Source organism: Odocoileus virginianus, chromosome 4 (genome assembly GCF_023699985.2).
Source record: "Odocoileus virginianus isolate 20LAN1187 ecotype Illinois chromosome 4, Ovbor_1.2, whole genome shotgun sequence".
Lineage (NCBI taxonomy): Eukaryota > Metazoa > Chordata > Mammalia > Artiodactyla > Cervidae > Odocoileus > Odocoileus virginianus.
Window position 1 is genome coordinate 80,095,504 of NC_069677.1, and position 17,510 is coordinate 80,113,013.

Here is a 17,510-nt window from a genome sequence, read left to right on the forward strand (position 1 = left end):
AACATCACTTCCAATGTATTTCTTAACCAAAAAAAAACACAAAACCCTCCTAAGCTTCGGAAAATGGAAAAGGGTTTACTCATTTGGAAGGAAGCTCCTAGTTTTAAGAACCCATTACCAAACCCTCAGGTGATTGTGATGGCCTGGCTGTCCAGCCCCCAGAAGGCATTGTTCAGCAGAGATTTCTGTGTTACGCTGGGCATCTCTTCCAGGTTCAAATACTGGGCAAGATTTTCCAGAGGGTTTCCTTGTCCTATGGTGTGATACTCTTTTTGAGTCTTTTCTTGGTCAATGATTTGTAATGCAGTCCTAATTCGAGGTACCTGGATTGTCACCCTGGTTATTTAACTGTTCCCTATGCAGAGAACGTCATGGGAAATGCCGGGGTAGATGAATCGCAAGCCGGGATCAAGACTGCTGGGAGAAATAGCGACAACCTCAGATGTGCAAATGGTACCACTCTGGTGGCAGAAAGCAAAGAGGAACTAAAGAGCCTCTTGATGAGGGGGAAAGAAGAGAGTGAAAAAGCTGGCTTGAAACTCAGCATTCAAAAAACCAAGATCATGGCATCCAGTCCCATCACTTCATGGCAAATAGAAGAGGGAAAAAGTGGAAGCAGTGACAGATTTTGTTTTCTTGGGCTCCCAAATCACTGCAGATTGTGATTACAACCATGAAATTAAAAGATGCTTCCTCCTTGGAAGAAAAGCTATGACAAATCTAGACAGCATATTAAAAAGCAGAGACATTACTTTGCTGACAGTGGTCCATATGGTCAAAGCTACCGTTTTTCCAGTAGTCATGTATGGATGTGAGAGTTGGACCATAGAGAAGGTTGAGAATCAAAGAATTGATGCCTTGGAATTGTGGTGCTGCAGAAGACTCCTGAGAGTTCCTTGGACTGCAAACAGACGAAACCAGTCAACCCTAAAGGAAATCAACCCTGAATATTCATTGGAAGGACTGATGCTAAAGCTAAAGCTCCAATAGTTTGGCCACCTGGTGCAAAGAGCCTATTCACTGAAAAAGACCCTGATGCTGGGAAAGATTGAAGGCAAAAGCAGAAGGGGGTGATAGAGGATGAGTTAGTTAGATAGCGTCACGGACTCAATGGACATGAGTTTGAGCAAACTCCGAGAAATAGAGGAGGACCAAGAAGCCTTGCATGCTACAGTTCATAGGGGTCGCAAGGAGTTGGACACATGTTAGTGACTGCAGATTAAATTTCAATTAATATGAAATTCAGATGTATTCCCAAGACCACGTGTACTATTGGGCATCAGTTTCTCTCCTGGGAATGTCTTCATCTCACTCTTGGATACCTTCTTCAGGAAGTAGATGAGGAAGCTGCTGAAAATTACATTTCCCCATTTTCAGTCTCCAAGGAGAAAGGAGGCCCCACCAATCTGAGCCCTGATCACAAGAAAGAAGCATTTTCCTGAAGCTCTGAACACCAGCGTGGTCTTGGTTACTTGGGGATGCAAGTCTGTGGTTCTGTTAGGGTATGTTTACCCCAAAACAAGGCGCCCTCAGGGCAGAGAGTGGGGGAAGCCAGCCACGGGGACCTCTCTTCCACGTGCTTGTCTTGGTGATCCTCTAACGTGCCTGTGGGCCAACCCAAAGCCATTCATGTAATAAGCACTTATTGAGCACCTCCCGTATGCCAGGCACTGGGCTAGGTACCAGGAGGAGGTGGTCTTAGCCATGATTCCTCCTATTGGGTTGCCCATCATCCATCAGGGGAAGACACATTTATTGCCATGGATACAAGGGGCCAAGGGGTCAAAAACATCAGAAGAAAAAGAGATGGGAGAGGGCAAGGACAGGAAGTTGAAAGGAGGAATTAGTATTTGAGCAGGTGCTGATCAGACCCATATTTGTTTCCTTGTTGGGCCAACTCTGATCTGATGGGCCCGGGGTCCTTCCTGAGCATCGGCCCCTTGGGCCGAGCTCTAACTGTGATGCCTGACCTTGGCCTCCGATCCCAGGCTGACTTGGACCTTGGACCATTTCCTCCTGCTCAACTTTGCCTCTGTCTGTGCCCTGGTCCGGTGGTCTGTTCAGGGGCCCTCCTGGTCTTGGGATTACCCTGAACACTGTCCTTCTGGGAGCAGAAGTTTCTGGCTCATGGCTAGCTCTGCCACCCCAGTGGATCTCCCTGAAGCTGGCCAGCTCACCCCTGCCCTGGTTCACTGTCTGTAGTATCTATGTACCTGGGATCCACGCTGTGGGTCGGCCCACAACTGACATGGCCCTGGCTGGGAGCCCCTCAACCCCAACCCATGAGTGAGAACAACTCCCCCAGCACCGCCAGATTCCATGGGGTCCCTTGTTGCCTGCCTGTCTGTCCCTGACCACCAGTGGTGAGGAGTCTACATGTCCAGTGGGTCCCACTTATGGACATGACTGTAGGTGACGTTGCACAGCTTTTTCCTGCACAAGGTCCTCTCATGGTCACTCTTGTTCCCTGTCTTCACGAGGTAGGAGCCGGGATGCCAGCCTTGATGAAGCAATGGCCACATGCAAGGGTCTCCAGCTCATGGGAACACCCGTGAGAGGTGCATTGTCCCTGTCTGCAGACAAGGTTGTGCCCAGGTGCCTTCCAAGGCTTCTCAGAAAGCCATGAGGACCGGGCAAAGGAGTCCTTGAGGCCAAAGGCCCAGGGCAGGCTCCTCATCCTCTTCTGCCTGGTGGCCAGTGGGCCCTTCTCGCTCTGTATCCTGCTCCCTGGAGCTGAGCTCCTATTCACCCCCAGCTGAAGTCGCCCCCTTGGGAAGTAAGCCTTGCCCTGCGCTGTAATCTCAGACATGGAGCCTGGAGGCATGGAGGTGGGGCTCCTGGGTGTGGCCTGGTGGGGTGGATGGGGTGGGGTTGGGGAGCCCCAGCGGGCCTCGGCATGTTCAATAGCGCCAGCTTTTCCTCGTCACAGCACTCTGGACACTGCATTCCAGGGCTTAACAGCCCTCATTATCTGACCCACATACCTCCCGCTGAAACTAACCTCTACCTCCTGTGACTCGGCCCTGAATCACCTGGAGGCCGCGTCACATACCTCGTGGAGGTTGGCCCCTTGCTCCCGGGTGCAGGCGACCCAGCGATGCGTTCCCTGGCTCTCTGCCTCAGAGCCCACTTCAAGAGAGGCTCAGCTCTCAGATGCCATGTTGTTCTCAGCTCTTGCTGCAAGGATGCCATTTCGTGAGGGCTGGAGCCGTGTCTGGCCTCTCTGAGCCTTGGGGCCCTCCCCCTCATCAATTCCTTGGAGGAGCTGAGCTCCTGGCCCAGGGCCTTTGCAGCCAGTGCCTCCCACTCCAGGTCCAGCTTTCACCCAAGGGCATAAATAGTTGTGAAATGTTCACTTCGATTTTAGTCTTCTCCAGCTTCCCTGGTAAAGAACCCACCTGCCAATGCCGGAGACTTGAGATGTGGGTTTGATCCCTGGGTTGGGAAGATCCCTTGGAGAAGGAAATGGCAACTCACTCCAGTATTCTTGCCTGGAGAATCCCATGGACAGAGGAGCCTGGTGGGCTACAATCCATGGGGTTGCAAAGAGTCAGACACGAATTAGGGACTAAGCAACAACAAAGTCCACTCTATAATAGATTTCTAGGGCCACCGTAACAAAGCCCCACAAACTGGGGGGCTTAAAACAATAGACATTTGTTCTTTTGTAGCCCAGAGCCGGAAGTCCAAACTTGAGGTGTTGGCAGGGCTGTGTCCCCTTGGTGGTGGCGGGCAGTCCCCAGCACCCTTTGACTGGCAGCTGCCCCCACCTCTGGTTCTGTTGTCTCCTGGCTTCTGTGAGTCTGTACCTAAACTTCCCTCTTGGGAGGAAAACAAGCTTATTGGATTTAGGGTCCACCCTAAGCCAAGACAATCTCACTGTAACTAAATTATAGCTGCAAAGACCTTATTTCCCATGTACTGGGGGTATGGCTTGAATATATCTTTTGGGGAGGGGGACATGATTTAACCCACAGCAGCCTAGACTGTTGAGTCCCCAGGTGGCCCCAGAATGCATTCAGGGATGTCTATGGGATGAACAGACAGACAGATGTGGAGCTGACTGCAAACATGTTATGGATGGAAAGGTTGGACATCTCAGAGGAGTCTGATGCATGCTAGTGAGCTCTCTCTCTTCTCCTTTCTTGTACCTTTGATTCTTTCTGACTTGAATCCTCTGGGTCAAGGTTTCCCTTCTCCCTCCTCCTTTCTCACTTCCTGTTTCCTGCCCCTCCTTAGGGCTGTTTCAGAGTGAAGCCATCAGAGCTGGATGTGCCCACGGAGGAGGAACACAGAAGGCGCTTTCTCCTGGGCTCTGGCCCACATCCATCCGTCCCCAGAAGCTTCTCCTGTCACCTTGGAAACGAGAGCGCTCTAGGCTGTAATGTGGACCCCTTCCTCTCTCGGAGGCCAGGCAGCACCTTCTGTGCCCTCCTGTTTCCACTTGTCTGCTGGCAAAATCCCTCCCAGGGTGTCTCAAGAGCCCAGCTCAGGTTGTGATCTGGGAAACTTTCTTTTCCACCAGGAGGCCTGGGACTTATCTCTGACCCAATCTCAGAAAACTAGCAAGATCCACAGTGCTGAGTGGTCACTATCATCAACACTTCTGCTAGCACTTAGGCAGTGGGGACCACAGACTGTGTGACTGCAACAAGACACATTAACGTTCTCACAGTTCTGAAGGCTGGACGTCCACCATCAAGCTCCAGCAGGGTAGGTGGACCTTGCTGGTGAGGACTCTTCTTAGCTTGCAAACAGGTTCCTTTCTGCTGTGTTCTCACGTGGCTGAGAGAGAAAGAGAGAGAGAGGGTTCTGGAGTTTTCTCTGTTAAGGGCACAAATCCTATCAGATCAGGCCCCACTCTTTTGACCTCATTTGTGGAAGAAAAGCTATGACAAACCTCTGTTCAGTTCAGTTCAATCTCTCAGTCGTGTCTAACTCTTTGTGACCCCATGAATTGTAGCACTCCAGGCCTCCTTGTCTGTCACCAACTCCCGGAAATGACTCAAACTCATGTCCATTGAGTCGGTGATATCATCCGGCCATCTCATTCTCTGCCATCCCCTTCTCCTTTCGCCTTCAATCTTTCCCAGCATCAGGGTCTTTTCAAATGAGTCAGCTCTTCGCATCAGGTGGCCAAAGTATTGGAGTTTCGGCTTCAACATCACTCCTTCCAATGAACACCCAGGACTGATCTCCTTTAGGATGGACTGGTTGGATCTCCTTGCAGTCCAAGGGACTCTCAAGAGTCTTCTCCAACACCACAGCTCAAAAGCATCAATTCTTCGGTGCTCAGCTTTCTTTATAGTCCAACTCTCACATCCATACATGACTACTGGAAAAACCATAGCCTTGACTAGATGGACCTTTGTTGGCAAAGTAATGTCTCTGCTTTTTAATATGCTGTCTAGGTTGTTCATAACTTGTCTTCCAAGGAGAAGCGTCTTTTTATTTCATGGCTTCAGTCACTATCTGCAGTGATTTTGGAGCCCCCCCCCGCCAAAATAAAGTCTGCCACTGTTTCCACTGTTTCTCCATCTATTTACCATGAAGTGATGGGACCAGATGCCATGATCTTAGTTTTCTGAATGTTGAGCTTTAAGCAAACTTTTTCACTTTCCTCTTTCACTTTCATCAAGAGGCTCTTTAGTTCCTCTTCACTTTCTGCCATAAGGGTGGTGTCATCTGCATATCTGAGGTTATTGATATTTCTCCTGGCAATCTTGATTCCAGCTTGTGCTTCCTCCAGCCCAGCATTTCTCATGATGTACTCTGCATATAAGTTAAATAAGCAGGGTGATAATATACAGCCTTGACATACTCCTTTTCCTATTTGGAACCAGTCTGTTGTTCCATGTCCAGTTCTAACTGTTGCTTCCTGACCTGTATACAGATTTCTTAAGAGGCAGGTCAGGTGGCCTGGTATTCCTATCTCTTTCAGAATTTTCCACGGTTAATTGTGATCTACATAGTCAAAGGCTTTGGCATAGCCGATAAAGCAGAAATAGATGTTTTTCTGGAACTCTCTTGCTTTTTCAATGATCCAGCAATTTGATCTCTGGTTCCTCTGCCTTTTCTAAACCCAGCTTGAACATCTGGAAGTTCGTGGTTCACGTATTGTTGAAGCCTGGCTTGGAGAATTTTGAGCATTACTTTGCTAGCATGTGAGATGAGTGCAATTGTACAGTAGTCTGAACATTCTTTGGCATTGCCTTTCTTATGGGTGGGAATGAAAACTGATGTTTTTCAGTCCTGTGGCCACTGCTGAGTTTTCACAGCATATTAAAAAGCAGAGACATCACTTTGCTGACAAAGGTCATTATAGTCAAAGCTATGGACCATATAGTTAGAGTAATGTACAGATGTGGGTGTTGGACCATAAAGAAGGCTGAGTGCTAAGGAATTGGTGCTTTTGAACTGCAATCCTGGAGAACACTCTTGAGAGTCCCTTGGACTGTGAAGAGATCAAAGCAGTCAATCCTAAAGGAAATCAACCCTGAATATTCACTGGAAGGACTGATGCTGAAGTTGAAGCTCCAGTACTTTGGCCACCTGATGCGAAGAGCTGACTCATTGGAAAAGACCCTGATACTGGGAAAGATTGAAGATGGGAGGAGAAGAGGGTGGCAGAGAATGAGCTGGTTGGATGGCATCATGGACTCAATGGACATGAGTTTGAGTAACCTCTGGGAGATAGTGAAGGACAGGGAAGCCTGGTGTGCTGCAGTCTATGGGGTTACAAAGAATTGGACATGGCTTAGTGACTCAACAACAACAAACCTTAATTAATCCCTTACTCCAAATACAGCCATAGTAGGATGAAAGATTCAATCTATGAATTTTGAGGAGACAAACATTCAGTCCACAATGTACTTGTCAATTTTTTCAACACGAATCTATTTTCTTGGGAAGCACACAAGGATTGCTGCCAGGTACTACTGGTTGGAGCCGATGACGGGCACAGAGGCAGAGCTGGGGTCTGGACTGGGGCCCTCGGTGCCCAGTGCTGGGTGCTGGGTGTTCTGGCACCACCCTCGGCTCTGCTAAGGCCCCAGTGTTCACCCCCAGGACTATACAGAGGGATTAAAGCTCAGGACAAAACAGCACTCACTGAAAACCGCCTACTGTGGGCAGTATGAGAAACAACGTAAGGGAATCTCTAAGTGAGAGTGAGCGAGGGTTTGCAAAGAAGCCAGGCAGGGCCAATGCCAAGTGTGAACAGCTGAGGGTGGGCCACTGGTGAGTCGCCTCTGTAGGGGAATCACCCAGATGTGGCTGAGACAACACAGCCAAACCCCAAGCACACCTCCCTCCACCAGAGGATGGAAAAGGTGCTTTCCTAGTGGGACGAAGGTGTTATAGACCCATTCAATCAAAGGGAGGGACCTTCCTGGGCATGGCTGGCAGAGCAGGGCCGTGGGCTGGGCGGTGAACGGGAAATGCCCAGGGTGGTGACTTCTCAGTCATCTCTGGAGACACGTCCCGAAGGCCTTCTCCCGGCTCTGCAGGCTGCAGAAAGCCCCCCACATCTGGAAGCCCTGGAACCCGGCCGGGTTATTTTAGGTTGATGCCTACGCTTCCTGAAAGGATGAATGTACCAGTCACCTCCAGACCCCACAATCTTCAAATATTTCTCACTGTTCACCGCAAAGAAACTGCTGGATGTGTGGCTGACTTGTGGAGTGGAGAAGAGGGGAGGTGGGCAGAGGGCAGGGGTGGTGGGAAGAGCACCACCATCAGTTGGAGGCCCGACGAAAGGTGGCTGAGACTACGTCTCTGACCAGTGGGGTGTGCGAATGTCCTGGGGGTGACTGTAACACAGCCTGACAGGCAGGGCCCCTTGAAATAACTGACCTTCAGTTTCTGAAGATCCTGGAGGCCAAAAGTCTGAAACCAAGGTGTCAGCAGCATGGTTCCTTCTCAAGGCTCCTTCCTCACCTCTTCCAGTTTCTGCTGTGGTCAACAACCCTTGGTGTCCCTCAGCTGTGGATGCATCACTCCTGTCTCTGTCTTGGTTACATACGCAAGACTCTATTTCCAGATAAAGGCACGTTCACAGAGACCAGGAATTAGGACCTGGGTATGTTTTGGGAGGGCCGCTGTTCAGCGGGGACATGGGGGCACCTTGTCCAAGGGCATCTCACTTCTGTCTCTTCGTTGGCAAACTGCCCTGGGTCTGGATTGGACAAAGGGCTGTCCACCTTGCTGTCTCCCTGAAACCACTCCCCGCAATATGCCTTAAAGGAAGAGGGTCCTTAATCAATGAGGTCCCACTGCATAGCATAGGGAACTCTGCTCAGTGTTATATGGGAGCCGGGATGAGAAAGTCTGGCGGAGAATGGAGACGTGGATGTGTATGGCTGAGTCCCCTTGCTGTCCACAACATCATTAATTGGCTATATTCCAGTATGAAATAAAATGTTTTAAAAAAGAGAAAGAAGTAACTGCTCCTCCCCGAGAGGTTCTAAGCCATTTCCTGGGCTGGGGATGGGGAGAGGGAACTGCTGTTTCTTAACAAGATTCCCAGTAGTTGACAAACTCATCCTGGTTTTCATGGGACTTTCCTGGGGTTTGTAGTGAGAAATCCGACATCCTGAGAAATGCCTCAGCCTTGGCAAACCAGGATGGTTTGTCACTCCATCCTTAGGGCAGGCAGGAGTGAAAACCTCCAGCTTGACACCCTAGGGTGGGCCCTCTGCCCGGGAGGGGGGGCAGTGAGGCAGCCACCAGGAGTGTCACCCCCCTCCCACCACTGGCTTGCCCCTTCCCTCTGCCCCAGAAGCGACTTCGCCCAGGGCAGGTGGTGTAGCCTCCAGGCGCCACAGGTAGAGTCGGGTCCATCCAGAGGCAGCGCGGCTGGAGCGGAGAGTGCCTTGGGAGTGGGCCCCTGTTCCCAGGCCACCCTTCTCCTGCTCCTCCCCTCCCCGTTTCTGGGCCCTTCCGTGCGTCCGTCTCTGTGTCTGTGTCTCTGTGTGTGTCTGTGTGTGCCTGTATGTTTGTGTGTGTGTGTGTGTGTGTGTGTCTGTGTGTGTTTATGGTGGAGGAGAGATGAGTGTGTGGGGAGGGACCATAAGAGCAACCACACTAAAAATAAGGATGCTCAGAACCCTCCAGAAGAGATGTCAGCCGTCATGGGGCAGGCTGACGTGGTTTTGCCATCTGGTTTCAGGGAGGACCAGAACCCCCTGAGTGGTGGCTCCAGAGTGGAGGTCAACTTTGATGCCTGTCGAGAGTTTTCCGGCAGACCCACGCCCCGTGGGAGGGGCTGCCCCACACAGGTCTGTGTCCTCGGGGATTTAGAAGGGTTTGGTGGGTTTGCTCAAGCGTCTGTGTGCTCCTGCGGGAATTGAGCCCCCGGGGCCCCTGAACAGTTTGAGAAGTTTGGGGTGAGGCTGGGGGCTCCTGCACTTCCAACAAGCCCATCCGCATGATTCTGATGTGGGGGTCCTCACTGTGCCCCAGGAAACATGGCTCTAAGTGACCGGGGTGGCAGAGAGCAGCCTGGAGTGGGTCAGGAGCCGAGCCAGTATCCTAGGGATCCTTTGAAATCCAACGTCTTCCCATCTTGATGAAGCTCCTCTTCAGCTCTTCATCCATCATGGACTAGTGTCCAACGGACTTTGCCCATTCAGGACTTCGTCTGTCATGGCTAGTGTCCCTGGAAATGACCCTTTAGAGATGGGGGCATGTCCCCATCTCCAGCACCAACCTCACCATGGACAACAAGCAGAGCTGTCTCCAGACCCCACCCCGTCCCCAGGTCCTACATGCAGCTCTCACCTTCGGTCCCCACCTCTGCCACCCATGCCTCTTCTGTGCATCCTGCCCCTGCCTGGCTCAGAGAGAGCAGGACAGCACCTGGCGCCCTACCTGCTCGTCCTTCCTGGTGGACAGTGGTACCCTGGGCTGCGTGTGGAGCAGGATTCTAGGAGGGAGGCTGTGAACAAAGCCGCCCATGCCCTCCCCACCCCAGATGACCTCTGGAGCCCGTAATGGCTCTGCACAAGCAGACGCACATGATGCCGTATCCCAGGTTGACCCTGGGCATGTATACATTCTGGCCTGCGGGGTAATGGCAGGTGTGATTGTGTAGTGGAGTCAGCTGAACCTTGCTCTTAGGACCACAGAACTCAGAGCCAGAGAGGAGAAAGGCCCTCTGAGGTCACCTAACTCAACGCTTCCTCCTCCAGATGGCTCAGCCCAGGCTCCTCACAGATGGCAGCGGGCACAGCTCCATCCTTGAAGATGTATGTTCCAGGGTCGGGGAGCTCACCCTCGTCCTGCCTGTTTGTATGTGTGTGAGAGAGTGCCAGGGTGTGTGTCTGCACATACGGGCACACATGTGAGCTTGTGAGTGTGCGAGCATGCTTGTGCAGTGTGCCGGCAAGCATTGTGAGACAGCACACACACACGTGTGGGCCAGCATGCATGTGTGCTCACAGACACACACATGTGGGTGTGAATGCGGACATGTGTGAGTGAGCTTGCATATGTGAGAGTGAGTGTGAGTGTCTCATAGGTGACTGTGTGAATGTGCCTACATGTGTAGATACCTGTGATGTGAGTGTGTGAGTGTGAACGAGTGTGTGTGCAGGTCCTTGGATCCAGCTTGCACCCTGCTGGCTTCCCCCAGTCCCATCGTTCTTAGACATGGCATTGGCAGGATGCTGGACTTTGTACTCCAGAAGGGGCACCTGGGGGCCGTTTGCTGGTTGAATTGGTGGCCGGATGCCCCCAGATGTGACGTCCTGGAGGGCCATCCATCGCCCTGCTGGTTACAGGGCATGGTTCTTTCTCCTCAACGTGTTAACAGGGGAAAGTCAAATGTAGGAAATCCCTGTGGCGTCAGGCAGAAAAGCACGCTGGAGGGAAACACCTTGCTGTGGATGAGCCAGAAACACACAGCTTACACACTTACTCTGCCTGTGCCCGGAGGATGCAAATGCAGGGTAAGAGGACAGAGCTAGACCCTGCCGAGAGTGAGGGAATTTTTAATCCCATGGTTTTGATATGAAGAGAAGGCATACTGTAACAATATTTTATGGACAATTTCTAGTTAGCAGGAAGCGCTCAGCAGACAAAAGGTCTGGATTTTGCTCGCCTCTCTTGAGTCTGAGGCTGGGCTCTCTCCTGGTTGAACTGTGTCCAGACACGGGTGGAGTGTGAAGAATGTGGGCTTCAGAACTGAATCCCACTTGCTGAGGGCCTCTTGGGCTCTCAGTCTCTTCATCTGTACAAGGAAGATAAGGGACCTACTTCATAGGGTGGTTCTGAAGATGAGAAAAAGTGGTGCCCAAGGCCAATTTCCAGTTTCAAAAGACAAGATTATCTTTGATTCCACCTCATCTTTTAGAGAAGTGCTTGTATCTTATAGCAGCAAAAGTTCTAAGAGGTGATAGAATACTGGAATACAGATTCAACTCGTATTTTAAATGTTCATATTTGGTGTCATTGTAATACTTTTCCTACTGGTGGCTCAGCTGGTAAAGAATCTGCCTGCAACTCTGAAGATCCAGGTTCAATCCCTGGGTCAGGAAGATCCCCTGGAGAAGGGAATGGCAACCCACTCCAGTATTCTTGCCTGGAGAATCCCATGGAGAGGGGAGCCTGGCAGTCCATGGGGTTGCAAAGAGTTGGGCATGACTGAGCAAGTAACACACGTACACACATTTATTCTGTTAGTGCTAATTGAACTTTATTCTCTTGAATGTTCTATTACAACTTTAGCTTGCACTCTTTTCTTATTGACACTTTTTTTAAGCCTCCATTAGAGCAGCAGGATTGTGAGTCAATCCTGGAGTACTGTTCTTCTATAAAGGGTACTGGCTCCCAGGAGACTTGCTCTGAGCCCCTTAACTGTACGATTATTTCCAATTCCTTCTTTTTTTTTTTTTTTCCTCATCCTGACATCTGTGATCTAGTCATTAACCATGCAAACGAGCAGTTAATCATCTCAGGGGTTAATCTCTGGAGAATTAAAGATGTAGTCATGTTCTTTGGGAGTTAGGCCAGAAGGGCCCTCTTGGCAGAACTGTTCTGTATGCTGAGCACAAGGGAATTATACATCTGAACCATGGAGCCGAGCTGGATCTTTATTATCCTATTTGAAAGTTTTCTCACTAGAACCAATGAGATCTTTGTATAATGTTCACAACTGTGCCTAGTTTAATATTAAAAATTGCACCATGTGATGAAAGATGACCCAACAGAGGAATAAGAAAGTGGCATTGACTAGGAAGTATATGATATGAAATTTACAAATTCAGTTTACACATGATGGCTACTGAAATAAATCATTCTGTCATCATTTGTTGTTCTGTCTCTCAGTCATGTCTGACTCTTTGCGACCCCACGAACTGCAGCACACCAGACTTCTCTGTCCTTCACTATCTCCCAGAGTTTGCTCAAACTCATGTCCATTAAGTTGATGATGCCATTCAACCATCTCATTCTCTGTCCCCCCCTTCTCCTCCCTCCCTCATTCTTTCCCAGCAACAGGGTATTTTCCAGTGAGTTGGCTCTTTACATCGGGTGGCCAAAGTATTGGAGCTTCAGCTCCAGCATCAGCCCTTCCAATGAATATTCGGGGTTGATTTCTTTTAGGATTGACTAGTTTGATCTCCTTACAGTCCAAGAGACTCTCAAGAGTCTTCTCCAGCACCACAGTTTGAAAGCATCAGTTCATCCTTACAATGTTTTATTCCTCTGGCCCTTCTTGGGCTGGGCCCACTTTTATAGACTCATGGAGTTGTTATTTTTTTTGGAGACAGAACTGTTTGAGGCTCTGCTTTGATATCACAAGATGAGAAGCTGTTTCTCATCTAAGTGTCATGCTAAGTGTCCTCCCGGGGTGCATGTCTGGGCGATGTTACATTCACATGCTCTACCCGCCTTCCTCCTGAAGGCTCACTTCCACACCCTACGGCTTTAAATTCTGGCAAGTGATGAACAGCTCTGAGACTGCAGCTTCATGGCCCTCAGACCCAGCCTCAGGCAGGGATCACTTGGTCACAGGGGTAGGTTTATGGCTTTTGATCTATTTGTCCAATTGTGCGAAGGATGCTCTCTGAATCTGATGTACCACTTTGATTTGCTGCTGTTTTCTCCTGCCAGTTCGCTATGATAAGGTAAGAGAATACTTTGGACTTGATGGAGGGAGTCAGATTCGGGTCTGAGATGTGTTTTCTGCGTAACAACGAGATGGGACCCAGCGATGTAGTCTGGCAGGTGGGTACTCACCTTTCCTGAGAGATGCCATCTGCCTGGATGGAGGATGGGCCATGACACCCTGGTGACCCGGGGGACACGGCCACAGTGGTGGCTGGTGTTCACAAGCGGGCATAAGGGACTGCTCCCGGCAGTCCCTCCTGTCTGAAGCCACTGCCACGGTCAGTGGTGCTGGGGAGAGAAGGGCCCTCTCTCTGGGTCCAGGCAGCCCAGGCCCCTTCGTGCTGCCACTCAGGAGAGATCCGGAGTCACCACCACTGCCCAGCCATGCTCAGGACCCTTGGGCTGGCCCTGCTGGCCCTGGTCATCATCGTGAACCCGAGCCAGGCCAGCGGCTTCACAGGTGAGGGGTCTGGGCTCTGTGTGGGTGATGCTGGAGGGGCAAAGGCTCCCAGGAGAGGGTCTCCTGAGGACAAGAGCCCTGCTGAGAGTGGGGGCAGGCACAGATGCACCTGCTGGGAGAGTCAGGGTCTGCTCCTTTTCGGGCAAATTTTCTGTCACTGCAAAAGAGGTGATGAGAATGCTTCGGAATCAGCTGGGGGTCAGTGGGGTTCAAGGACAGGTTCTGAGTCATCGGGTCTGGGGTGGGACCCAGAGCTCTGCATTTCTGCCAGCAGTACAGATGCTATAGACCTGCTGAGGGTAGCACATGCCTGGAGACTGAGAATTGAAGTCCCTGGAGCCTTGGCACATTAGTCTTCAATTTACAGAAGAGGGGAGGGAGACCCAGAGTGGCAGGGACGCACACAGGGCCACACAGCTGGCCAAGGGCAAGATTTCCACCAGGACGACCCTGCCCTAAACCCAGACTCTGACCCACTTTCCCCCACCAGGGAGGGGGGTTCAGGATGTGGGTCTTCCCGCTCAGCTGGGGCTCTGCCAACCCCATTTCCTCGACATTAAATGAGGGAGCTTGTGGCCCAGGGATATGTGAAGGGTGAAGAACACATCCAGGGCCTTTTAGAGACATGTGTCAGCTGCCAAAAACACACTGGGATTCTCAAGCCCCAGATTTCAGAGCACTGAGATTGCAAAGCTTTTAAGTCATTTTCTCCAACACATCCATCTTATTCTGTTGGGAATTCAAGCAGAGCCGTTCTGTTCCTATTCTCAGTTTCAGTTTTGAACTGGTTTAAAATTTCTTCACCACTAGGCAGAATTTTCTTATTTCTTTTTTATGAACTGTGATTTTGTAAGAAAACTTGGTATTTCCTCCAGAATGAGTAATTTGCACATCGTTCAGGTCAGTGGCAGGACGATGGGACTGTCGGGAAGCCAGAGGAGATCTCAGGGGGTGTTTCGTGCGCCTGAGGACTTTGGGTGGGGGCAGCTCAATGGTCCATCAGGGCTGTAGGTCTATCTGCTCCCAGGTTCCACAGACTGGGGTGACGGCCGTGATGTCATTTAATCCTCCTACAGTCCCAGGCACAGCTACAATTTTACAAGAGGCAAGACCAGGGTGCTGAGAGGACATGAAATGAGGTCAGAGCCACACGGCTGGCATTTGTGGAGCTGGTGTGAGTGCTGACCTCAGCACCCACCAGAGCACTTAGGTTTTCTCCCTCTGGGATTAGAATCTGGGAACCCCGCCTCCTGTGCTCCTGAAAGGATGTGTTGAGCAGCAGAATATGCCCAGTGGTTTCTGTGGTGGGCTCCGGCAAGAAGCCAGGCCTGGGGAGGACTTGGTGGCCTCCAGCAGAATGTAAAAAACGAAAACAAGGAGAGGCAAGTGTAGTCTGGAAGATTTGTGTGTGTGTGTCTGTGTGTGTCTGTATGTGTGCCTGTGTCTCTGCGTGTGTGTATCTGCTGTGTGTGTTTGTATCTGCGTCTGTGTGTTTGTGTGCGAGTGTGTGTATGTGTATGTGTGTGAGTTTGTATCTATCTCTGTGTGCCTCTGTGTGTGTCTGTGTGTCTCTATGTGTCTGTGTGTCTTTGTGTCTGTTTGTTTGTGTCTGTATGTGTGCCTGTGTCTCTGCATGTGAGTGTGTATCTGCTGTGTGTTTGTGTGCATGTGTGTGTGCGTCTGTGCACATGCCTGTGTGCAGGAGGGCTCTGCTGAGGATCAGCTGGGACCTTGTCATGATCAGGCCCAGAGGCTTTCTGGAGGCAGAGAAGTAATCTTTATCAGTGGTTGCATCTTGTCTTCAGTTCAGATGAAAAACAAGGTCTAGGTCACCAACTTCTCCACGCAGGAAGCTTTGTCCTTTTCACCCCGTTGCTCCACGGTGACCCTGTTCACTGCGTGTCTTCTCCAGCCCCCGCAGTCACCTCTAAGCTCTGGCCTCGGAAGCCGCCTGCTGCTGCCCTACCCCACCCAGCCAGGGGCCTCCTGGTCGCTCCCAAGGCTTCCTGGGGCCCGCTCTTTGGTGGGTGCAGGTTGCATCCACCCCCAGAGGCCTGGCCATCCCCAGGGAGGCCACCATGTGGCTTGGGAGTAGACTCGCTCTGGGGTGGTGGGATTCAGCACCCGGCTCTGTCCAGAGGCAGGCTGCAGGCTCTCCCACCAGCCTGGGCATGAGGGCTGGCTTGGCCTCGTTTCTTCTGGGCGTCACCAACCCCCAAGCCTTGCTTTCTGCATGCTTGTGGGCACCCATGGGCTTCCCAGGTGGCACTAGTGGTAAAGAGCCTGCCTGCCAATGCAGGAGACGTAAGACACGCAGGTTCAATCCCTGGATCAGGAAGATTTTCTGGAGGAAGGCATGGCACCCCACTCCAGTATTCTTGCCTGGAGAATCCCATGGACAGAGGAGCTAGCCGGCTACAGTCCATGGGGTCACAAAGAGTCGGACACGACTGAAGCGACTTAGCACCTGCGCACTTGAGCACCCAGGAGGGCAAAGGTGGGAGTCTCCAGGGGTGTTGTCCTGGCGTGGGGATGAAGGTGTTTCCGATGTCCCCTCTGAGCTCTGCCCTGAAGGCTTACACTATAACATAGAGCCCCTACCCAGTCTCGTAGAGCTTAGAGTTCTATATGACGTTGAGTATATGAAAACTGAAGATATAGTCAAGTCATTCATTCGTCCTTCATTGACAGCCCATGAATGCAGCGAGTCCCACAGTAGCCTCAAATGTGGAGGGCACCCCATGGTCCCCGTGTCAGCCCTGGGGTCTGCCTTGGCAAAGCACCGCAGATTGGGGGGCTTGGTGGTGGTGGTTCGGTTGCTGAGTTGTGTCTGACTCTTTGCGACCCCAAGGGCTGCAGCCTGCCAAGCTCTTCTATCCATGTGATTCTCCAGGCAAGAATACTGGAATGTGTTGCCATTTCCTTCTTCCTGACCCAGGGATTGAACCCGGGTCTCCTGCATTGCAGGAGGATTCTTTACCACTGAGCCACCAGGGATTCCTTGGGGACTTAACAGTTGAGATTTATTTCCTCTCAGGCTGGAGGCCAGAAGTTCAAGATCAAGGTGTGGGCACAGTGGATTCCTCCTAAGTCTGGGATGGAGGGTCTGTCCTAGACACACGTCTCCCCAGCTTCTGGGGACTTGGGACTGCTTGTGATTTGAGTGACCTTGACCTGTAGGAGCATCACCCTGATCTCAGCCTTCATCTCCCATCTTATCTCCCTGTGTCAATTTCCCCTCGCATAAGGACGCTGGTCATGTTGCATTAGAGGCCACTCTGTTCCAGTATAAACTCATCTCAACCAGTTATGTCTGCAGAAACCCTACTTCCAATTAAGGTCACATTCTGAGGTCCTGGGCCTTAGACCTTCAGTGTGTGATTTTGGGGCGGGACACACTTCAGCCCGGATGTGAAGAGCTGACTCATTGGAAAAGACCCTGATGCTGGGAAAGATTGAGGGCGGGAGGAGAAAGGGACGACAAAGGACAAGATGGTTAGATAGCTTCACTGAATCAACAGACATGAATTCTGAGCAAACTCTGGGAGATAGCGAAGGACAGGGAAGCCTGCGTGTTGCTGTCCATGGGGTCGCAAAGAGTCGGACACGACTGAGCCACTGAACGACAGCCACCATCCTTCAGCCCATAGTAATGGTCCCTGCTCCATGCGGCAGTAGAGGCTCCCTGGGCAGGTAGAACACCCAGGACCCCAGGTGAGCTGGTCCATGACATTGAGGCATGGGGCTGGTGGGAGCAGGTGCCACAGGGTCTTGAGAACCAAGTCATGATGCTGGCGAAGGCCATGGGCATCTGTGCCCAGGAGCCAAGCTACAGGTGAAAGACATTCAGGCCAGGATAAGGCTACCTGGATGTTTCACTGCAGGCGCCGTACCCTCATCTCCTGCTGATGATAGCAACAGTCAGACTGCACTTTACCAT

At 51.3% G+C, this 17,510-nt stretch overlaps 1 protein-coding gene across 1 annotated transcript in view; it reads left to right on the top strand.

Moving 5' to 3' along the window:
• The first annotated feature begins 13,494 nt into the window (after positions 1–13,494).
• Positions 13,495–17,510, top strand: part of UMODL1 (uromodulin like 1) — a 77,767-nt gene continuing 73,751 nt past the window's right edge. The window contains exon 1 of the mRNA XM_070466810.1: positions 13,495–13,570. Coding sequence (XP_070322911.1) covers positions 13,495–13,570 — 76 coding nt within the window. The remainder of the gene's footprint in view (positions 13,571–17,510) is intronic.